Here is a 24,674-nt window from a genome sequence, read left to right as displayed (position 1 = left end):
AAGAACTAGAAGCCAAGAGGATGAAAGGGCTGAGAAGAGGGGTGAAAAGTATCCAATTTTTTTTAAATAGTAAGGGTTTCTGAAGGTTAAACTTTTGTGAACCCATAAAAAATTGGAAAACATACTTGTATTAACTGACAATTGGGAACTACTAGGTTATTGGGTTTATTATTGACTTAGTTAAGTCTAATTTTTGAAACTATGATCAAATTAAAATTTTTATCACAGCTGGTGTTATACATTATCAGTTTGGTTAAAAACATTATTAAACATATAACCTGAAAAATTTTTTTAATTTAAAAAAATTGTAAAGAAGCTATGTTTCCTTGTATCACTCAGACTGGATGTATGGAATATAAATCTAGTCTTGGACCCATTTTGATTAGCACAGGAACTCTGACATACTCTTTTCAAGCTGGGTCAGTCTGCCATCCCTACTCCAATTCCCCATTAGGCAATCTAGTAACTCCAGCCAAACTTAGTGTAGACAGCATGCTCAAAGGATCAGTCAAGCTTCAGTCTTGCATCACCAGGCTTGATCATATAACCTAAAACATACCTGTTTTGTATTAGACAGAAGAGAGAAATGCAGTTATCCTCATAATCATGTATGTCAAATACTTAGATTAAACCTCCGATTTCCTACAATTTTTCCTGCCAAAATTTCTTATGAAAGAGCCCTAAAGAATATGTTATCTCATACTTTTCTAATAGTGATTGATGAGTTTTCTTGACAAGGATTTATCTCACATCATACACTTCTAACGGGATTTAAATTATAATTCTAATAGGTTGCTTCAGAAAATATTCTCAATTTGAACCCCAGGTGGTTATTCTATATCTTGTGAAACCACAAATATAATGCTTGTCATCTCTTAATAGCTTCATAGACTGTCAAATGAACTTTTGGAATTTATATCAATATAATAGAAATATCATGGCAGTTTTTTTTAAACTAAGCAATGGAGAAAATAAACTAGAAGAAAAAAGAGGCAGTCATTGCAAAGCTAGTCAAAAGACCAGTCTAGGGATACTTAAAAATATGTGATAATTGATGTCTGTCAACATTATATGATAGCACCATTTTTTAAAAGGAGCTTTCTTACATGTTAACAAAAAACTCAACATGGTTGAAGATTTAAAAAGGACAGAAATGGGATCACAAAATCTTAAGCATTGGAGGGGACTTTAGAGGCTATTTAATATGGCCTGCATACTTCCCCTTTACAATATCACTTGAAAACTACAGTATGGGGAAGTCATCCATCTCCTCAAGCAGTCTGTTTTCTCTTGGACAGTCCTAATGACAGAAAGGAGCTAACTATTGCATACTGGATAGGGCCATGAAATAAGTGGTTTTTTTTCATTATACAGAAAATGCTTTATGCTTCTAATCTTTATTAAGCATCTTTTTGCAGATGTAAAAAAAATAGTATATTTCAATAATCTAAATTCTCTATTTTAAGCTTATTTTTATTTAAACTTTATTTCAGGTTTAAGACATTAAATGATGAAAATTCCAGTCACCTCCTATATTTTAATTGTGCACTCCGGTGGTTCGCACTAAGAACGGATATCCTTATGAATTTAGTCACTTTCATTGTGGCCACACTGGTGGCTCTGAGTTACTCTTCAATCAGTGCTTCATCCAAAGGTTTATCCTTGTCCTATATCATCCAGGTAAGATCTGATCTGAGATTGGGTATTACTTCTATTACTTGGTAATGGAAGGGCAAAGAAGGTCCTTTGTCACACTTTTCCCTATTGCCTGATAACCACAATTGTTCTTGCTTAATGAAATGTGCTCAGTTCATTTATGTTTAGTTGTCTTCTTTCATTAGTTCAAAGGTAGAATCCTCCAATCTTGTCAAATCTAGGTTTTCTGTTATTCATTAGTTTTCCAAAAAGCATGGTCTTTGCATTGCCACAAAGGAATAGTAAATGTCACATTTGATGAAATCTGTTTTCTGATTTTATTAAGTTGTTTTTAAGTAGTGCCTAAATTAAAACTACGTGAGACTTGTAAGAGAGGTTACAAATTGGCCTTAAATTTTTGGCTTTGTCAAAATGACAGAAGTAAGGAAGAAAGAAAGAAGGGAGGGATGGAGGGAAAGGAGGAAGACAAGACAAGGAGGAAGGGAAGAAGGGATGGAGAGAGAGAGAGAAAGGGAAGAAGACAAGTATTAAATGCCTACTATGTTCCAAGCTCTGAACAAAGTGCTTTAGAAATATTATCTTATTTGATCCACATAACAATTGAGTGAGGTAGATGTTACTATTATCACCATTTTGCATTTAAGAGCAAACAAAGGTTAAATGCTTTGGCTAGGGTTTCATAACTAGTAAGTATCTTAGACCAGATTTAAACTCGGGTCTTTTCCTGACTCCAGAGCCAGTCACTGTACCAGTATAAGAATTTATTTATTTTATTTTTTTAATTATAATAACTTTTTATTGACAGAACCCATGCCAGGGTAATTTTTTTACAACATTATCCCTTGCACTCACTCCTGTTCCGATTTTTCCCTCCCACCCTCTACCCCTCCCCTAGATGGCAAGCAGTCCTATATATGTTGAATATGTCATAGTATATCCTAGATATGATATATGTGTGCAGAACCAAACACTTTTCTTGTTGCACAGGGAGAATTGGATTCAGAAGGTAAAAATAACCCGGGAAGAAAAACAAAAATGCAAACAGTTTACATTCATTTCCCAGTGTTTTTTCTTTGGGTGTAGCTGCTTCTGTCCATTATTGATCAATTGAAACTGAATTAGGTCTCTTTGTCAAAGAAATCCACTTCCATCAGAGTACATCTTCATACAGTATCGTTGTTGACGTATATAATGATCTCTTGGTTCTGCTCATTTCACTTAGCATCAGTTCATGTAAGTCTCTCCAAGCCTCTCTGTATTCATCCTGCTGGTCATTTCTTACAGAACAATAATATTCCATAACATTCATATACCACAATTTACCCAACCATTCTCCAATTGATGGGCATCCATTCATTTTCCAGTTTCTAGCCACTACAAACAGGGCTGCCACAAACATTTTGGCACATACAGGTCCCTTTCCCTTCTTTAGTATCTCCTTGGGGTATAAGCCCAGTAGTAGCACTGCTGGGTCAAAGGTATGCACAGTTTGATAACTTTTTGGGCATAATTCCAGATTGCTCTCCAGAATGGTTGGATTCGTTCACAATTCCACCAACATTGCATCAATGTCCCAGTTTTCCTGCATCCCCTCCAACAATCACATTATTTTTTCCTGTCATCTTAGCCAATCTGACTGGTGTGTAGTGGTATCTCAGAGTTGTCTTAATTTGCATTTCTCTGATTAATAATGATTTGGAACACTCTTTCATATGAGTGGTAATAGTTTCAATTTCATCATCTGAAAATTGTCTGTTCATATCCTTTGACATTTGTCAATTGGAGAATGGCATGGCAGTATAAGAATTTAACCCAAATTGAAATCACAGAAGAAAATAAAATCAGATGTATTTAACAAGTGTCTACTGTGTAGGAAAACCAAAAAAGTCAGACATAGCTTCTTTTTTTGGATACTTGAAATTTAGTAGAATACTATGTGGATATAAAACATGCGTTAACATATATGTAAAACATTATATAAACATTTGTAAACACATGTATGCAGCACAACTTGGTATTATACATATTTGTTTATACATAAATATAAACTCAGAAAACATATATATAATATATATATGTAGTTTATATATTGAAATTCTAAAGAGGAAAGGATTTTTCTGAGCTGGAATAATCAAGAAAGACTTGATCCATCCCATCAGTTTTATCAGTGACTTGGATAAAAGTATAAGTGGCATGCTTATCAAAGGGAAGAGGTAGATTTGAGATGAACCTTGAAAAATGAATAGGACTTGAGTTAGCAAAGAGAAAGAGGAAGAGCATATAAACAGGAGATAAATTAGCATGAGCCAAACAATGAGAACTAATCTTTTTCAGTTGAGGTGGAAAGGCAACAATAAATAAATTTTCATTACTGGATCAGTGTTCACGTTGAGAAAAAAAAGAAACTGGTTGGACCATGTGGGGTCAAATTAAAGAAATGTCAAGATAATGAGCTTGATGTGGTAAGCAACATAGTGCTATTTTACATTTTTGTGTATGGAAAACAATAATTCACTCACAATAGGGCTTTAGTAAGTTGAATCTGGTGACTGTAGGAATTTGAACTGGAAAGGAGAAAAAGATTATTTAGGACACTATTGCAGAAATCTCAATGGACAGCTCTAATGGCCTATAGCTGAGGTTATTGAAGTGGAAATGGAGAAAGAGGGAAAAAATCTGAGACATGAAGGAAAAAAATCTCTGATCTGACAAATAATGAATAGTTAATTTCTGAAGTAGAAATGATGGTAATTTTGTAAGGAACTGTTCATTCCATCTTAGAATTTGTAATAAAAGAGAGGAGAATTTGTCATATATACACCCAAGATTTAAAAAAAAATAAATGTCAAAGGTTTAGAAAATAGATAGATATGCTCCCTTAACATAAAACTTCACAGGAGAAGTATTTACAATAGTATTCTCAATGCAACTCTGAAGATACAAATACAAATAATTTTGATGAGCAAGAAAAGGAAAAACTGTCTAAAAAGCTACATCCTGTACATACACAGAGAATTCATCAGCCATTTTTGATTTTTTTTGCTTTTAAAGACACATGTAGAAATATGGAAGTAAGATTAGATTAACAGCAGATGAAAACAGAAGCATAGTATGTAAGTGTCAAAATAGGATCAGGCACACTAAGGCTAAGAACTAATGCTGGTGGGGAATGCTGAAAGCAGAAAGATCATTTTTAGTTTTAGTAATGGTAGAGTTAATAAAAAGATTAAAGGGAATGGAACTGCTACTAGAGCAGGTGGGAATAGAATAACGGAAAAGACTCAAGTATAGAAGGAAAAACTAAAATCAAATTTCTCTTGTTTTCTCTACTAGTTTTCAGACTAGGAAGAAAAGAATAAAAATAACTATTTTTAGTTATTAAATAACAGGCATTTTTGAAACCAAAGATAAGTGAGGAGATAATAAGGAATGATCTAACTACTCTCAGTGAGTTTAGATGAACAGGTCCAGACAAACTACCTAGCAGGATTCTAAAAGAACTGGTAGATAAGAGTACTAAAGCATTATAAATGGCCTAGGAAAGATTGACAAAAACTGGGAAAGTGCTACAGGACAAGAGAAGGGCAAATCTACTGACTTCTTTTAAGTGGAGGGGATAGTGTCTATATACTGTAGACTTGTAATGACCAGTTCAATTCTTGGCAAAATTCCAAATTGTCTTATTAAAAGGATGTTTTTTTGAGAATTTAAACAGAAGAGGTAATGATAAATAAGAGTAACATTCTCTCCTTCCTCCCTCCCTCCCTTCCCTTCCTTCCTTCCTTCCTTCCTTCCTTCCTTCCTTCCTCCCTTCCTTCCTTCCTCCCTCCCCCTTCCTTCCTTCCCTCCCTCCCCCTCCCTCCCTCCCCTCCTTCCTTCCTTCCTTCCTTCCTTCCTTCCTCCTTCCTTCCTTCCTCCCTCCCCCTTCCTTCCTTCCCTCCCTCCCCCTCCCTCCCTCCCTCCCTCCCTCCCTCCCTCCTTCCTTCCTTCCTTCCTTCCTTCCTTCCTTCCTTCCTTCCTTCCTTCCTTCCTTCCTTCCTTCCTTCCTTCCTTCCTTCCTTTCCTCCCTCCCTCCCTTCCCTTCCTTCCTTCCTTTCCTCCTCCCTCCTTCCCTTCCTTCCTTCCTTCCTTTCTTTTTTTTAAAATGCCAAGAAAATGACATTCCTAAATACTTAAATTTGTATGCCTAAATTTCTTAGCAAAACATTAGATAAAATTATTTCAACACTTGCCTTGTGAACAAGATGAATAGAAGTTTTTTTTTTTTCAAAAACACAGTAAGGTATATTCAGAACTGGTTGAATGATTGAACCCAAAGAGTCCTCATTCAAAGATAGGTTTTGACTGGTGCCCCAGTGCCCTGTCTGTGCTCTTTAACATTTATGTCAGTGACTTTGCTGAAGGCATCGATAGCATGCTTATCAAATATGCAGTGGATAAAAACTAAGAGGCAAAGCTAACATGATAGAATTATGATACAAAAGAATAAGGAAACACTAGGATGATATATTGAATCTAATAAGATGAATATAAGAAAAATGTAAAACTTCACACTTGGGGAGAAAAGAAAATAAACCTGAATGACATGCTTTCTATGTAAGAGGTCCTGTGCAAAAGATTTGGGAATTTTTAGTGGACACAAACTCAAAATGAACAGTATGAAATATAAGTCAGAAAGACAAGGTGATCTTTAAGTGAGGCATAATGACTAGAACAAGGAAGGACACATAATCTGCAGTATTATATTCATTCAATTCTGGGTACTACAATTTAGAAAAGACAATGGGCAGTTGAGAGTGACCAGAATGGTAAGGGACTGAAGACCATTCAATCTAACTGAATTCAATAAACATTTATACAATGTCTACTATGTGCCACTTAATCCCTTGGCACACAGTAAACACTTATACTTCCTAGCTGTGTGAACCTGGGCAAGTCACTTAACCCCAATTGCCTCAGCAAGAAAAAAAATGTAATTGGAAAATATTTAACAAAATAAATAAATTCAATAAAATATAATAAGATCACAATTTAAAACTAAGTCAATAGATAGCCCACAGGGATCCTTTTGCATATAGCTTAGTCGTTCTGTCTCTATTTGACTAAAACCAGTGATTTTGAAAATAAAATCATGAATAAAATCTTTAAAATTTTTTAAAATTTAAAACTTAAATAGAAAATAATAAATATAAAAAAGAAAAACATTGTCATATGCACAACAAAACATGAGGATTAAAACTATGTAACAATTTCCATATCAAGAAAGTGTATATCATAATAGAACACACTGTATTCAGAATTGTCCATCTTTGCTTCTTTTCAGATTTTCTTTTGTTCTCTGCTGCACAATTTTTACTTTATTCTTTCTTGGCTACAGTTAAGTATGGATAATATATTTATGTTTACATGCATATACACACAGATATATGCATTCATATATAATACATACTCATATACTGTCCCTGCTAACTCTTTCTACTTCTACTCACTAGCTTGCCTTGCTATTAATTAATCTATTTCTATTAACTCCCCATCCCCCCCCCCCCAGGTATCTTCTTCCTCTACCCTTTCCCTCCCTTTTTATCTCATGTGTGAAATATTATGGAAAAGGATGACAACAGATTATGAGCAATACTGCATTTTTTTTATAAGAAGCAGAAATTAAGGCCAAGTTTAAAAGAGTTTAGGGAGATGCCCACAAATATGGAAAAGATATATAAAGACTGTTTCTTGTAAAAATTGTTGGATTCTTCTTTCTAATTTGTTGTGCTATTCTTTTATGGGTCACTGAGTCAAGACTCTTAATTGTGTTTTTCTCCTCCATTATATCCTTTTATACCCTTCATCTCTTTGCTTATCACTCCACTCTTTGGTTCATTGTTATCCTTTGTTCTTGAAGAGGACCAAAATAATATCACAAATAGTCCATATGAACACTGATCACTCAATTTTATTTGCAAAGATTCTCTTATCAACTCTACCCTCCCTCTTAGGCCCCACCTCCTTCTGTTTTCTTGTAATAGTGAATTTCTACATCTAATTCTGTTGTGTATGTGTCTTAAACCCTAATTTGGCTGGTTCAGATAGTGAGATTTTTGATCTATTAGTCTTCTTATCCATCCCCACCCTCTCCATGTTTATTGTATTCTCTTTTTCTCACATATCTCTATTATTAGAAATTATAAAATATTGTCTATTTTTCACTAGTTTATACCTTCCTCCTTTCCCCCCCTTAAAACTAGACCTTCCACTTATTTTCTTTGCAGTAATCTTTGCGGAAGCCTTTGTAATTTTTACAGACAGTGAGACTTTGAAGAGACACATGTTTCTTCTTTGAAGTAAGCACATTATAATTAGTCTCTTCTAATTGTTAGAATGTATTTGCCTTTCAAAGTCTCTCTTGTCTTTTATGTTTTTATTTCAAAGATTCTATTCTGCACTGATCTTTTCATCAGGGATGCTTGCAAGTCGTTTTTAGTAAGGGTCTATTTTTCTTCCTATAGTTTTTCAGGATAAGTTATATTTGAATTGTAAAGCCTTTTTTCTTTTGCTATTTGTAATGTTTAAGAGCACCTCACCTTTCTAAGTTCAAATCTGGCCTCAGACACTTACTAGTTGTGTGACCCTATTTGCCTTAGTTTCCTCACTGTAAAATGAACTGGAGAGAAACATTGCAAAATACTCTAGTTTCCTTGCCAAGAAAAATCCAAATGTAGTCACCAAGAGTCACTGAAATGTTAAGAACACTTCTCTTTGTATAGTAGTTGCTGCTAAGTCTTTTTGTGATCTTTTCGTGATTTATTGGTACTTGAATTCTGTCTTCAATGCCAATTGGCAGTATTTTTAACTTGCAAGCTCTGGATTTTGGCAATGATATTCTTGCAAGGAGGAGGGGATTTAGTTTGGGATTTCTTTTAGGGTTTGGTCAGTAGATTCTTATTTTCACTTTGCCTGCTGGTTCTAAGAGATTTGGTCAGTTTTCTTAAATCTTGAAATATGGCATCCAGATTCTTTGTTAGGTTATGATTTTCAGGGAGTCTGACAATTCTTAAATTTTCTCTCTTGTCAGGTTTTACAGATTGGCTATTTTTGATGAAAAAAAAAACTAATATGTTCCATTTTCTCAGTCTTTAAATTTTGTTCTAATATTTCTGCATTATACTTGCTCCATTCTAGGAAGCCCACTATATGGATAAGGTTTTCCATTTCTTTTTTAAGCTTAGCCTTTTAAATTTTTTTTCTTAAGACATTTAATTTCATCTTGAATTTCATTTTTAGGGGTTGCTTAATTTCTTTCAGTCACTTATGGAAAAATTGGGGCCCAAACATTCTTTTCTATGAGGTTATTTTTGTATTTACTAGGAAAGAACTTAATTTAGAAAGGCCAATATCACTCATTACATCCCTGACCACCATGGTCAGACCTCTTGACTTGTATCTTGTCACTGAACTTGTATGACTGTTGAGGAATGAATGAGGCTGACAATGTTGAGCATCTCTGTCTCACTTAATTCATGCACAAATTAAGATATCACTTTTATGATGTCATTTGTCCTCTTTGGGAACAAAGACAAACAACAATTGCAGTGTTACATTCTTGGTTTGTCTTTTGGGTTTCTCAACTGACAGTATTTTTTCAATATATTCTGAGTTTTCTATATACATACACACATACATACACATCCAGCCTCAGTCCTGGGGGCTGGAACTTTGTGCCAAAGCCAGGTTCTGGTCCCTCCACACTTTTACATGGGATAGACAGACTTTGGTACTGTTAACTCTGTAGTCTAGGCCATCACAATGAATTAAGGTCTATATGAGGTTCCTGAATCTAAGTGACATAATTTTTGGCTTCTTCCTCTATCACCTCGTGTCACAATATGGATATTAACCTTTGTTCTTTTCTTTCATTCTTCTTGCACTATCACCAACCAGGGAGTGGCTCTATCCCCTGATGCCGCCCTGACAGACCCAATTCAGAGGCTTGACCTGGTCTCCAGAACCCTGGAAGATGCTCTGACGCAGAGATATCCAGGTGCTGTGCAAGTTCTCAGCTCTTGGAGACTCCCTCTTCTTCTAGGGACTGTCCTAATATAGCACCAGCCCTGGTGTGAAGCCTTTTATAGTTAGTGCTTCTGGGTACACAGTTCCCCCTCCCTCCCGGGCCTGTCTCTCTCTCTTTGGTAGTCCCCAGGCTGATTCTGTGCCTCTTCTGCTTCAGGAAGCTACAGCCCCCTGGCTTCTGGGGGCTCCCCCGAGACCCACCGTGTTTCCCTCCCGTGACGGCATTGGGTGTCTTCTTGTGCAATCTTGGAGTAAACAGAGGAGCACTGGTTGGGGTGATTACTGCTGCATTGAATGCCCTTTTAGAATATTGCTAGAATGTAAGAAGGTAGATCCTTCTAGGAACTTTTATGGCATCTTAGTAATAAGTTGAGAATTGATAATGACTTGGGCCCAGAATTGAACATGAAAAAGAGAACAGGCTGGATTGCCTAAGAAATTGCAAAGTTCTTTTAAAAATTCCAAATGTGTCTCTGGAAAGGACATGGTAAGTAAGGGGGGGGGCACAGTTAGGTGACTACAGAAATAATGCCAGGCCTGGTCAGGAAGACTCATTTTCCTGAATGCAAATCTGTCTTCAGACACTTAGCTGTGTCTTGTGGGCAAATCACTTAACTTTGTTTGCTTCCATTTCTTATCTGTAAAATGAGCTGGAGAAGGAAATGACAAACCATACCAGTATCTTTGCCAAGAAAACCCCAAATAGGGTCACAAATGACTGAAATGAAATAACTAAATAATAACAACAACAATGAAGGTAAATAGAATGCAACTTAATATAAACAAGGAATCACAAAGGAAAACTAATGCCATCAAAGAAACATGAGTAAAAAAAAGATGAGCTGGTCACAGGGTAAAAGAATGAAAATAAAGGATAGCCAGTGTTCTCCATTAGCATCTTTACAATGTTAGAAAAAGTGAAGAAGGCATAGGGCATGGTAGAAGAATTTGAGCTCTGAGGTGAGTTTATGATATATAGATAAGCATGATCCCATAGAGCAGTAGTGTCAAACTTCCATAGAAATAGACCCTGTGGACCAATTACTGACTTAGAAAACATCAAATTAACACTGTTATATTGTATTTTTATTTATTTTATTAAACATTTCTCAGTGCTATTTTAATCTGGTTTAATCACATACATGACACCTTTGCTATTATACAGCATGAACAAATATGAGTAAGTAATGGTTTGAATCATTGGAGGTTATCAAAATTCATGAGATTATGAATCTATTTGAGTATTTGTTGAGAAAACAAAGAACAATAGGTAAGAGTTGTAGAGAAACTGATTTAGGCTTGATATAAGAAGAATCTGAGATCAGTACATTACTAAGGAAATATGTCGGAGGGGTTGAAGATGGTTTTTGAATACTCTCTGCCCTAAAAATATTTCAGGTAACAACACTGGGAATCTAGCTCAAGGAAATCACTATGTAACAATACATTCTGGATTAACTTCACAAACTTGAGTAACCAAGATGCCATCTCATTGCCCCTAGATTATTCCCTTCATTCCTGGAGTTAAACAAAAGAACCTCTTCTTTTCTGTCAGCAACATCATCTTTTCTCAACAGAAAGATGGGGAGAAATAATAATGTGAACAAGACTAGTTACCCATCTTTAGCAGATTTTACCAAGAAAAGATTTTTTGTTTTCAATCTTACCTATATTTCCAAAGAGATTTTCTTAGTTGTTTGGAAAGGGCTTTAGAGAAAAGTAATGTTTCTTGATGTTTTCCATTTTACTAAATTTTTTTGAAAACTATGCTTCCATTTTATATATTATCGTGAATTAGTATGTTTCCAGAAGGCAAGGGCTGTTTGTTTTATATTTTCCCTCTATTCTCTATCACTGTACTATGCATGTAAAAGGTGCTTAAAGAATATTTGCTGAATAAACAAGGAAGAGAAAACACAATTTTTAAGTCCTCCAGTTAGAGGCTATAGTTGAAGCAATGGAAGTGAATGCACTCTATAAAGAAGGAATTGTTGAAGGAAAAGAACATGAAGTTAAGGACTGGTTAATGAGAGAAACTCAAAAGTTAAAAAAGAGAAGACAGTGAAATAAGCATAGACAGAACAGTTGAAGAATAAAACTAGTATACTGTCCAGCTATGCTATTAGTAGAGAAGTTTAAAATGTGGAGAATTGAAAGAAGGAGATGGTCAACAGCATCAAATGCTTTTGAGAATCTAGGGAGAATAAGAATGGAGAAAAGAATTTAGTTTGGGCAAAAGATTTTTGAGACTTTTAGATAAGAGGTATTGGGATAAAAGCCAGTCTAATGAGAGGAAATGAAAGGAAAAAGTAAATATCTAAGAACTATAATACTTTGATATTTAGAGAGAAAAGGACAAAATTACTTCAATTCCTCACTCTTCATTCACGGACCATGTACGGAAAGACTGAAAGGGTTATTAGGTCATTCTTATGCCAGATTCTCAAAAGAGTGTCCAATCGTTCAACCTGGGTTCAACATCAGAAACTGATAAAATTTTATCAATGGAAATGACATTAAAGAAGCAGGATTATCACCTGCCTTGCTGCTGTACTCCAGGGACAATGGGACCTTTCCATCTCACTTATCCCTGAAAGTTTTGTGTTGTCTCCCCCATAAGAATGTGAGCTCCTTGAGAGTAGGGACTGTTTCATTTTTTAAAAATTTCTATTCCTAGCACTTAGTACTTTGCTCATAGTAATTGCTTAATACTTTTGTTCAGTCGGTCAACGTACCTTGTGTTGAATTGCCTTGAAAAAGGACACTGTGGGTCAGGATAAAGCCTTGGTGTGTGCAAGGTGCTACTACCATGTTTAGCAACTGTAGCAGGCTGTTGTACACTGACTTTGGAACTGACATATCTGAGGTTTCATTCAGCCCAGGAGACTTTTTCCCACTTACTGCATAATGTTGGGCTCACAAAGTTACTTTGAGAAGTCTTAAGCTTGTCCTTTCCTGATACATTAGGTAACTTTTGTTCTACTCCACTAGGTCTCTTTTGGAATTTTTATAGGAAATAAAAACCATAAAACCATAGAATTACAGCTAGAAAGGACATCAGAGATAACTGTTCCAATTCCCTTACTTTAGAGAGGAGAAAACTAAGGCCTAAAAAGGGAAAATTATTGCATAAAGTAACTTAGGCATTAAATTTATGCACAGGAACTGTACTTGGAATTTAGTTGGTGTAGGGAGTTCTCAGTGAGTCATTTCCTTTACTAATGCAGGTTGGTATCTTCTCTGCAATCTATCAGTCAGTCAACAAGCATTCATTAAACCATTTAATACTGTGCTAAACATTGAAGAAACAAAGGCAAAAGCAGTTCCTACCATCAAGAAACTCATATTCTTAAAGGGAAACAACACATAAATAACAAGGTAAATAAAAGATATATAACAGGGTAGATGAAAAGGAATCTGGGAGGCAAAAGCTTGGGTAGATTAGGTAAAGTGACATTTGAGCTGAGTCTTAAAAGCCAGGAAAGAGGCAGAAGTAGAGGACAGAACATTAGACAGCTAAGGCAAAGACACATGGGGCAGCGTGACATTATTGGAAGAAGTACTAGTAGGCCAGTGTTGATGGAAGGTGAAAACAAAAAGGAATCAAGTCTAAGAAGACTGGAAAGATCAAAAAGAATCATCAGGTTTTTAGGAGCTTTAAATGCTAAATTAAATGGTTAGACTTGATCCTGGAGGCAATAAGAAACCACTGGAACTCACTGAGCAAGAGAGTTAACAGATGTACCTTTAGAAAAATCTCTTTGGCAGCAGAATGGCAGATGGATTGGAGTGGGAAGACACTTGAGGAAGAAAAACCAGTTAGGACACTGCAATGATCTGGTGAGAAGTGAGAGAACTAAAGTTGTGGCTGGACAATCGAAAAGAGGGAATACATACACTAGTTACCATAAAGAAAGAAAAGACAAGATTTGGTACAGGACTGGCTGTGATGTAACAGACTGTAAGTCTTACAAACTAGCAGAATGGTGGTGCTTTCAACAGTAAAAAAGAAGTTTGGCAGAAGGAAGGGTACTGGGGTAGGGGGAGACTCATAATGAGTCCTATTTTGCATATGTTGAGTTTGATTACTATGAAATATTCAGCTCACAATATCCAAAAGGCAGTAAGTAGGCCTGTTGTTCAGAAGAGAGACTTAGGGCAGGATATATCAATTAAAAGTGTTGTACTCCTATTTTTTAAAAATGGGGCATTTACTCATTTCCAGTCCTGTAGTTATCTTTACTATTTGCCACAATTTTTCAAAGATTATTGAAATAACATTTGCTCCACAATCTTTTAAAACCCTGGAATATCCTTTAATCAGGCATGGAGATCTGAATTTCAATGAGGGCAGCTGAGTGTTCTTTCTTCTTATTGAATTTAACTTCCTGTTAGCCATATGCTTTTTATATCTATGCTTCAGTCCGAAGATCAATGAAAACAGAATCAAATATTAGTTAAAAACTATTCTGTTTTCTCTCCCATCTATTAGTTTACTCATCTGTAAAATGGTTTAGGCTAGAGCTTCTCCTGCATAAATAGGAATATTAAGCTCCAATTTAAATCAGAATTCACTAATTTCTCTAAAATGAAATGGATTATACTGTCTAGACTAGTAGAATCAAATTCACATTCTTGAGGGTGAGGTATCAAGAAGAAATTGAGTCACCAGACTTTTGAGTTGACAGGAAGTGGAGTAAGGAGAGAGGAAGTAAGAGAAAGAGAGGAGAAATTATGACTTAGTAAACTGAGAATCAGGATACCCTAAGCCATAACCTGACCATGCAACTAATTTTCTATGGGATCCTGGGCAAATCATCTCATATTCTAAGCCTCTGTTTTATATGTAAGATGGGGGGAGAGGGTTGGCTTAAATTATAAGATCCTTTTTATTGGCTGTAATATTCTTTGAGAGGACGTTAAATTAGTTCAGGTGGGATTCAGTGAGACAGCACACCACCAGGTGGGAACAAGGAATTGATACTCAGCATGGAACAGTTCCACTTCACCACAGTTCCAGAACACAGGAATGAAAGAAGCTGTGTGTGATCAAATGGTGGTGAAATGGGATGATCCAACCATCTGAAGTGCCAGTAGAAAAAAAATGTAATTACCACTTATTTCTAGATACAAAGGAAGTGTTTAAAGGGAAAATATAATATCTAAACTCCTGGGAGTTGATCTGAAATTGTAGTTCTCATTATTTTGGCTTTTCAGAAGTAAAGCTATAGTAATAATACATGCATTGCCCTAAAAAGTGACTAAAGTCACTAAAACTAGGAAACAATCTGCTAATTGTGACAATTTGTCCTTTCCAATAGTTAAGTGGACTCCTACAAGTCTGTGTAAGAACAGGCACAGAGACACAAGCCAAATTTACCTCTGTGGAACTACTAAGGGAATATATCTCGGTAAGAAATCATTTTATTGAGTGTTCAGAAGTGAGATAATGTTTACATTCACAGGAATGCCTGTATTCAAATAATTTATCCTTTTGTCCAATGTTTACCAGTTAATTATTTTGCATCCTAGACTTGTATTCCTGAATCTACTGACCCCTTCAAATCTGTGAGTTGTCCCAAAGATTGGCCAAAACGAGGGGATATCACATTCAAAGATTACCAAATGAAATACAGAGAAAATACTCCTCTTGTCCTCAATGGTTTAAATCTGAATATCCAAAGTGGACAGACTGTTGGCATTGTTGGAAGAACTGGTTCTGGTGAGCTCATTCATGGATTTTATTTACTCACCTATTCTGCTTGAGATAAGTTGTGTTAATGCTATAACTATGGATAGTGTTGGCAATATATACACATAAATGCCAATACATATACTATTGTGTGTGTATTTCTCTATATATTTACTACTAATCCTATAAATTAATATTGCAGATTGTCTCAATATGTAGCCCTTGGAAGAAATGCTTGCTCATTAATCCCAGCACTAATTGTACATAAGTTAACTGCTGTAGGGCATCTCATTGTACCCCCTGGACTAGTAACTGATTTCTGCCCCTGGTGTAATATCAAATCACCATTTTAAAAAACATTCTCTTCCTAAAATTTTCAGATATAATAGAAATGCAAGCTATCTGTTTTGTAACTTTGTAATTTTTTGTTTTCCCAGGAAAATCTTCATTAGGAATGGCCCTATTTCGACTAGTCGAGCCAACTGCTGGCACGATTTACATTGATGATGTTGACATCTGCACCATTGGTTTGGAAGATCTCAGAACCAAGCTCTCTGTGATCCCCCAGGATCCTGTCCTGTTTGTAGGTACAGTAAGGTAGCTGTTTTTATCATTGCCCGTTCATATTCTCAGATAGTGAAACCAGACTGACCAGGAGCTTATCAGGTTTCCCAGTATTGGGAGAAACAGTCTGAGAGGAAGCAGCATTTCACTGGTAGGCAGGAGAACTGCTGGTAACTTTTAATTAATTTGATTTGCTAAGAAGATCTATGAGCTGCATAGATTCAGTAGTGACTAGTATAGTTACTACTACTATTATTTGATAATCACTACTGGTAAACAATTCACTTCTAGGGATAAAGAAGCTGATTTTCCTGAGAGCACATTATTTTTTTTTTTTAAGTTCACTTACTTTATGAGTGATGAGCTCATGTATGAGCTAACTCAGGACTGCTCAGTAAATGACTCAGTAATGCTTTCTTTTAACACATCATCTATGCTTTGTATATATGTTGCATGTATCTAGAGAATTACATGTTATCTCTATTGCAATATATGGTCCTTGAGAATAGATTCTACCTATGTGTTTGTTTATTTTTTTGGGGGGGAGACGTTGTTATTACTCCGTGCTTAGTACAGAGCCCAGTACATGTTGTTATTCAACTGTTTGGTTGTGTCTTCATGATTCCATGGACTATATAGCATATCAGATCCTTTTATCCGATGTTATTTCTTAAAAGTTTTTCTAAGTTCGTGTTTGTTAGTTCCATGATACTATTAATCCATTGCTGCCTCTGCTATCTCCTTTTCCTTTTGCCTTGAATCCTTCCCAACACCAGGGACTTTTCCAGTGAGTACCAACTTCTCATTATATGGTCAAACTAAGTTCAACTTCAGTATTTGATTTTCCAGTGAAAGGCCCGAATTAATTTCTGTTGTAAATATTGACTGATTTCATCTCCTTGTGTCCAAGGGACTCTCAAGCCTTCACCAGTACCACAATTTGAAACATCAATTCTGTGGTGCTCAGTCTTCATTATAGTCCAAGCCACAAAATGCTACTGGAAAAAACACAGTTTTGTCTATATAGTCCTTTCCTCTTTTTTTTTTTTTTGAGTGTACTGTCCAGATTTGCCACAGTTTTTCTTCCAAGGAGCAAGCATATTAGCTGCAGTTGCCATCTGCAGTGATCTTTGAGGCTAAGAATATAAAATCTTATATTGCTTCCATTTCTTCTTCCGTCTATTTTTCAGAAAGTGATAGGGTTAATTGCCAATATCTTGTATTTGTTTATTTGTTTTTATATTAAGCTCCCAGCCAGAGCCAGCTTTTATACTCTCCTATTTCACTACCATCAAGAAGCTTCCTAATTTCTCTCCACTTTCTGCCATTAGAATGGTATCATCTGCATATCTGAGCTTATTGATATTTCATCCAGCAACCTTAATAATTTTTTTATTATTATACATAATGAAATGTATAATGTATAATTATAACATAATGTATAATATGGCATTATACATGATGTATTCTGTATATAATTGAAAATATACAGCTTTGTCATAGCCCTTTTCAATCTTAAACCAATCAGTTGTTCCATGTTTGGTTCTAATAGTTGTTTCTGTCCTGTATACAAGTTCCTCAGGAGTCAAATAAAATAATAGGTTATTCCCATCTTGAGAACTTGTCACATTTTTTTGGTGATCCACATAGTCAAAGGCTTTAATGTAGTCACTGAAGCAGTAGTATATATTTTTCTGGAACTTCTTTACTTTCTCAGCAATCCAATGCATTTGGTAATTTGGTCTCTAGTTCCTCTGTTTGAAAACTATCCTGCTCTTCTAATAATTCTCAGTTCACATATTGCTGAAGCCTAGGTTGAATAATCTTAAGCAGAATCTTACTGGTATGTGAAATGAGCACAGTTGTTGGTAATTTGAACATTACTTGACATTTGCCCTTCTTAAGGATTTGGACATAAACTGATGTTTTCCATTCAGTGGCCACTGTTGTGTTTCCAAATTTGCAGACATATTGAGTGTAGCATTTTAACAGCATCATCTTTTAGGGTTTTAAATAGTTCAACTGGAATTCTATCACCTCCATTAAACTTACTGCTAGCAATGTTTCCTAAGGCCTTTTTGACTTTATTTCCAGGATGTCTTGTTCTAGGTCAAAAATCATTTTGTTTATGGGTGATGTTAAGATCTTTCTTGTATAATTCTTTTGTGTATTCTTGCTACCTTTTCTATTTCCATTAAATTCTTTTTTATTTTAATCTTTTATCATGATTATTTTAACATGAAGCTTTCCTGGGATATCTCTAATATTTTAAAGCAATCTTATTATTATTTTTCTATTTCTTTGCATTGTTCATTTGCATTTCTCTCTCCTGGATATTCTTTGGGATTTTGCATTCAGTTAGGTACATCTCTTTCTTTCTCCTCTCTCTTTCCCTTTCCTTCTTTCCTCAGGATTTATAAAGCCTTAATAGATAGCCATTTTGTTTTCTTGCTCTTCTTTTTCTTTGGAATCTTTTTTGTTGGTGCTTCCTGCACAAAGTTGAGAACCTCTTTCCATAGTTCTTCATGCATTTTCTACCAGATCTGATGCGTTAATTCATCACCTCTCCATTTCATATTAATAACAAGTGTTGTTTAGGTCACATATATATAGTCTAATAGTTTTCTCTAGTTCAATTTAAGTCTGAATTTTTCTTTTTTTATAAATAGCTTTTTGTTTTTCAAAATACATGCAAAGATAGTTTTCAACGTTCAACCTTGCAAAACCTTGTATTTCAAATTTTTCTCCCTCTTCCTCTCTCCCATAGATAGCAAGCAATCCAATATAGGTTAAACATGGGCAATTTTTCTAAACATATTTCCACATATATCATGCTGGACAAGAAAAATCAGATAAGGGGAGGAGAGAATGAGAAAACAAGCAAGCAAACAACAACAAATGATGAAAATACTATGTTGTGATCCACATTCAGTCCCCATAGTCCTTTCTCTGGGTGCAGATGACTCTCTCCATCACAAGTCTATTGGAACTGGCCTGAATCATCTCATTGTTGAAAAGAGCCATGTCCTTCAGAATTGATCTTCATACAATCTTGCTGTTGCTGTGTACAATGTTCTTTTGGTTCACTTCACTTAACATAAGTTCATCTTAAGTCTCTCCTGGCTTTTCTGAAATCATATTGTTCATTATTTCTTACAGAACGATAATATTCCATTATATTCATGTATCATAATGTATATATTGTATTGGATATAATAATTAATTTAATTTTCCCAGCAAATGTCAAATAGTGAGTTCTTATCCTAGAAGTGTTTATCAAACACTAGATTACTATATAGTCAGTGACTATAGTCAGTATCTTGTGAAGCTAATCTATTCCACTGATCAATTACTCTTATTTTTTAGTTAGTACCAAATGGTTTTGATGACTGCTGCTATATAATGGAGTTTTAGGTCTAGCTTAGGGAGGCCACCTTCATTTTCATTTTTTTTCTTCATTCCCTTGAAATTTTTCAGTAAGAATACATACTCAGGTTTTATTAATTTTTATTTACTCTATTCAGTGAATCATCAGTCACACATTGATAATAATATGAAATAGTATATGTGAAATGCTTTATAACTGAAATGCTAGGTAACAGATTACCTGTAATGATTGTGCTAGCACCCAGGACACCCCAGAATCAGCCAGAGTCAGGATAAGCAAAAGTCTGTCTTTATTCTTGGTCTTAGACTCAGGATAGAACAGGATGGAAGCAGATTCTCTGAGACAGCCTTCTCCTCATCTACTGCCGAGAGTGTGTCCCTGACTAGCTTTTCTCCACCCCCTAGTCCCTCCTACAATCCTCTATATACCAATCATTGAGCCAGTACAGATAGTGGAATGGACCATTTTCCAAGCATATGCCCATAGAGTATCGTCCAATCAGAAGTTAGCCTCAAGTGCTTGGCAGCCCCAACCTCAGTGCATAGTTCCAGCCCTCTAAATTTGCCACTTATTATACATTCCTAATAAAATTACTGGTAAGTTAGAGAAATGACTTGGATATCCAGATTTTTAGTAAAACATGTATCAAAGTTTCTCATCAATGTAAAATATGGTAAGATGTTATTGGTTGTAATTTGAAAATTAATAACGCACTGAAATGGTTCCCAAATGTGGTCTTTAATGAGTTGATGTATGTAAAACAATTATAAAAAGGTCCTAGTAGAATGCTATAGGGAACTATGCTTGATTATGTTCTGTTTAATATTTTTGCCAATGACTTACATGAAAAAAAGATAACATTGCTTATCGGGTTTATAGATACCAAGAAGTTGTAAGGGATAACTTAATATACTAAATGACAGAACTGAGATCTAAAAAGGCCTTAACAGATTAAAATGAAGGGTTCATCTAACAAGGATAAGATGTGACTAGATAGCAACTGGCTTTATGTATCACACTTTAAGGTTTACAAAGCATTTATAAAATGCTTTGTATCTCATTTCTTCCTCTCAATAACTTATTTAAAGGAATCACTACCCCCACTTTCAAATGAGAAAACTGAGTCTCAAAAAGCTGCAGTTTCTTATCCATGGTTACCCAGGTCAGAGGCATAATTCGAACTGAGGCCTTATTGTTTTTAAGTTCAGTTCTCTTTCTGGTAAATGATGCTTAATTAAAAAAAGACCTGGATGTATGTGTGTATGTGTGTGTGTGTGTGTAAGTGTGTGTAAGGAGATGTGATCACTATGAAGCAAAATGACAACAAAAAAGACATTTTTTTAAAATTCTAGTATTAAGTACAAGGTAACTGTTAAGTCCATATATTCTATTCTGGTAAAAAAATTCTTCTAAGGAACTTTCTTCATAAATTGGGACACATTCAGAAGATTAGTATGGTGAATGGCTAGAAACCATGACATGAGGAAGGACTGAAGGTATTGAGTCTATGAAGGAGAGAAGTCTGAAAGAAGGTTATGAAAATTAACTTATGAAGATTTATCATATGGAAAGTGCAATGTCTTTCTAGACAAAACTAGAATCAATGAGCAGACATTATAAGGGGCAAGCTTTCAGCTTATATGAGGAAGAATTCTGAAATTCAGAAATGTCAAGCAATGGAATGAAATGCTTAGGTGAGGCACTGAGTGTCATGGGAAATATTTAAGCAGAGAGGCTAGATGACTAGCCATATATGAATCATACATCTAGAGAGTCCTCAGAAGCTCACCTAGTCCAATATCTTTATATTACAGATGAGTAAACTGAGACCCAGGGACATCAAATGACTTGTTCAAAGTCCCACAAGTAGTAAGTGTCAGAGGCAGGATTTGAACTTAGATTATGTAACTCCAGAGTTGGGATTTTTTCCCCTACTATACCACAATGAAGTAGAGAAGAATTCTAGTTTTTGAGCAGGAAGCTTGACTGTCTAATTCTGGGATTCACTAAAGAGCCATTAATTAGGACTGCTTTATTGCTTGGTTGCAATACATGAGTTAAGCATTGCTTGTGGCTAATCAGTCTAATCATGATCAAACAGTATACATTCATTTATATCTCTTTGTTGCCAAAATGTAGAAAACCACATTTTAATGCACCTATAAAATAAACTAAATGATTATCCCTTCATTATATAGCACAATAAGTCTCTTATTTTTTTTTAGATTTAATTTGGATCCTTTTGAGAGCCGCACAGATGAGGAACTCTGGCAGGTCCTGGAGAGAACTTTCATGAAAGATACAGTATGTTTCTAGGCCATAGCATTTTTTTTCCTGAAAATTGTATTACCTCTCCCTGGATCTTTCTCCAGGATTGTGATGATTTTCTTGCTTTTACTATAGTTAGATAATTCAGTACACTGTGCAGAGACTGGTATGCCTATAGGGATGAAGCCAGTAAAAGTGGTCCAGACTGGAAAGAGTGATGTGACTACATCAGGAACCTCTGCTTCTCTGAGGTATTTTCTTCTATTTTTGGATCCAACATGGACATTTCCATTGGCTACTTGCCTTTCTGGGACAACTATTTTGACTTAAATGGACTATGTCAAGGAGCTTTCCCTATCCCTTTCTAGCTATGAATGCACAGTCACTGAAAGCCATTTCCAGTCATGTATAAGTTCTCCAGAAGTATGGATGATTCTTTTATTTGAGATAACTAGAGGGACATGTGGATCACATGGCAATTTTGAATTATTAAAGTCTAGTTACTCCCTGATCTTTTTTTTTTCTTATGCATGTTTGAAATATTTAAATAATTGGTATCTCCTTCTCCTCTGTGTTTAGTAAAATAAAGCATACTGATGAATGCAGCAGGGGCAGCAATCAATAAGCACTAGCTATGACAATTGTATAGATCATCATTGTAAATGTGACATTTACCATGTTTTATAGATAATGAAACTCCCAGAGAAATTACAGGCAGAAGTCACAGAAAATGGAGAAAACTTCTCAGTAGGGGAACGGCAACTGCTTTGTATGGCAAGAGCGCTTCTTCGTAATTCAAAAGTAAGGAAATAGCATGGAAAATTGATTGGTCATATTTTGGATATTTCTAGCAGGGCTGCTAAAGACAGGAGTTATAGCAGCATGCTTGCCTTTTGGCAGAGGCAGAACAATTGGACAACTTTAAAACTGAGCACAAGCTTCTGAAACAAGGTTTTGGTGGGATAAATTGACAAAGGCATCATCTTCGCCTGAATCTCCTCTTAGGAGCCTAGCTTATATATATTCTTTCTATTCTTCCAATTGTTCAGGTTTAAAATCCTCCTCTCATCTTGTATCTCTTGTTTCCTGAAAAATTGGAGGTCTAGTAAACAATGTTCCAAGGGATTTTGAGAAATTTAGGGTGTGAGAAATACATAATCTAGACTTATTCTCAGGAACATGGTTTACTGAAGATACTGCTATTGCTTTCAAAGACTCTTTTTCCAATCTACTTCCCCATTTTTATGATAATTTATATTTCTCTAACACATTAAAATTTACACTTGAATTTCCATTATCTCCTTGTTCATTAAGATAATCCTATGGAAAAGCAAAGGTAGGTATTATCATCATCATTACCATTTTACATAAGAGGAAGCTAAGGCTCAAAGAGATGATAATTTGCTCACTGCAGAACTGGGATTTGAATACAAATTTCCTGATTCTAGGTAGGTTCAGTGTTCTCCATGCCACCTAGTTATCGATGCAGATATATTAAAAATAGTATTGTGGCTGATGACAATATATTCTAATTGTCCATTTATATGGTTAGAATAAGAAATTTTGAAAGGAAGTTACATGGCTTAAAGAGTTCATACAAATAAGATATTATTTCCCCCAAGAGTCATCTAAATAAAAATTCTGGACATTTCTTTTCTAGACTCAAAAGTTGGTATGGAATGATTTTAATACCCACTTTTCTTCAACAGATTGTTCTCCTAGATGAAGCCACTGCTTCAATGGATTCAAAAACAGATGCATTGGTTCAGAGTACCATCAAAGACGCCTTCAAGGGCTGCACTGTTTTAACTATTGCTCATCGTTTAAACACAGTCCTAAACTGTGACCGTGTCCTAGTCATGGATAGTGGGAAGGTAAAGAAAGTCCTATCTTGATTCATTTACCCAGAAACATTATCTGATTCTGTCTTGTGTTGGAGATTTTTCTAATATTTTGGTCCTTGTTCTTTGACTTTCAGGTGGTTGAGTTTGATTTGCCAGAGCTGCTTGCTGAGAAGCCAGATTCTGCATTTGCAACATTATTAGCTGCAGAACAAGAAGTCTGACAGTAAAAAGCATACTGTGGGTGCCCATCATGTGACATTAGAGAAGGATGATAATGTATGAAATGAGTAGGAAATGAAGTCAGTTCAAGAGCCCAGTGTCCAGGAATGCTTATCATTGTGATTTTAGTGGGAACAGGGGTTGACATGCAGAGAGCACCCAGCCCACAGGGAACTGACTGTGTTGGGATTGAACTGCCTGGCCTTCCAATGTCTCCTCACCTTGGCTTTGAAGTTGTGATGGACTATGGACAGAAGCAGACAGAACTAGTGGATTCATACATGCCCCTCATCTACTAAAATTCCAATACTATGTCCCTACTAATTCAATAATTTCCTGAAAATGGAAATACTGATTTTTTTTCTGGGAGAACATGTTAATAGAAAACAGAATGCAGAGGTGCCTGGATATAGGGTTTTTACAGGGTTTCCTTGCAGAACCATCAGAGGAAAAGAGCATGTGTGTTCTATTTAAATTCCAATTCACTTCTATCTTGAATACTATGTAGCATGCAATAACTACATGGATCTGTAGCATGAAATATTGATTGCAGTTTTTGTTAAAAATAAAATCATACTGTATTCTCCATTTGATCTCTTATAACCAGGAATAACCAGGGAAAAAAATGCTGGAGTTTATATGTAATTGATATTTTTATATCTTTATTTGGTCATTAAAATACACTAGAAAATTAAACTACTTTGAAATGTTGCTTCACAATTATTTTCCTGAAGAGAGCAGAACTTTTGTACCATTTCCTCTTATAGAAATATACTGATTTCTTCCTTCATTCAATAACTTATGCAATGTTTTCCTAATAAAGAATCTTCTTTATGACTTCAAGGTTCTTTGCAGCTATGACAGATACATTAAAAATGCCCTCCAAGTAGACCAGAGAGTGACCATTCTAATTCATTGTGACATTTAAAAAGAAATAGCAAATCTAAAATGTTCTTTTGCAATATTTGCCAGTGGCAGT

The 24,674-nt window shown here is 35.4% G+C and overlaps 1 protein-coding gene across 5 annotated transcripts in view; it reads left to right on the top strand.

Moving 5' to 3' along the window:
* ABCC12 (ATP binding cassette subfamily C member 12) overlaps positions 1–24,394 on the top strand; it is a 79,711-nt gene extending 55,317 nt beyond the window's left edge. For 2 of the 5 annotated variants that reach the window (XM_031954436.1, XM_031954435.1), the window contains 8 exons: positions 1,494–1,680; positions 15,042–15,131; positions 15,253–15,442; positions 15,850–16,009; positions 21,590–21,668; positions 22,320–22,433; positions 23,342–23,506; positions 23,611–24,394. In XM_031954436.1, the coding sequence (XP_031810296.1) occupies positions 1,494–1,680; positions 15,042–15,131; positions 15,253–15,442; positions 15,850–16,009; positions 21,590–21,668; positions 22,320–22,433; positions 23,342–23,506; positions 23,611–23,697 (1,072 nt within the window). In that variant the 3' untranslated portion in view covers positions 23,698–24,394. Of the gene's footprint in view, positions 1–1,493; positions 1,681–12,947; positions 13,099–15,041; positions 15,132–15,252; positions 15,443–15,849; positions 16,010–21,589; positions 21,669–22,319; positions 22,434–23,341; positions 23,507–23,610 lie in introns of those variants that run through there. The other 3 variants (XR_004232267.1, XM_031954437.1, XR_004232268.1) reach the window with 3 other exon arrangements.
* The last annotated feature ends 280 nt before the right edge of the window (positions 24,395–24,674 follow it).

This window comes from Sarcophilus harrisii, chromosome 2 (genome assembly GCF_902635505.1).
Source record: "Sarcophilus harrisii chromosome 2, mSarHar1.11, whole genome shotgun sequence".
In the NCBI taxonomy this organism is placed as follows: domain Eukaryota; kingdom Metazoa; phylum Chordata; class Mammalia; order Dasyuromorphia; family Dasyuridae; genus Sarcophilus; species Sarcophilus harrisii.
The sequence above is the reverse complement of the archived record's forward strand: the minus strand, read 5'-3'. Positions and strand labels throughout refer to the sequence as shown.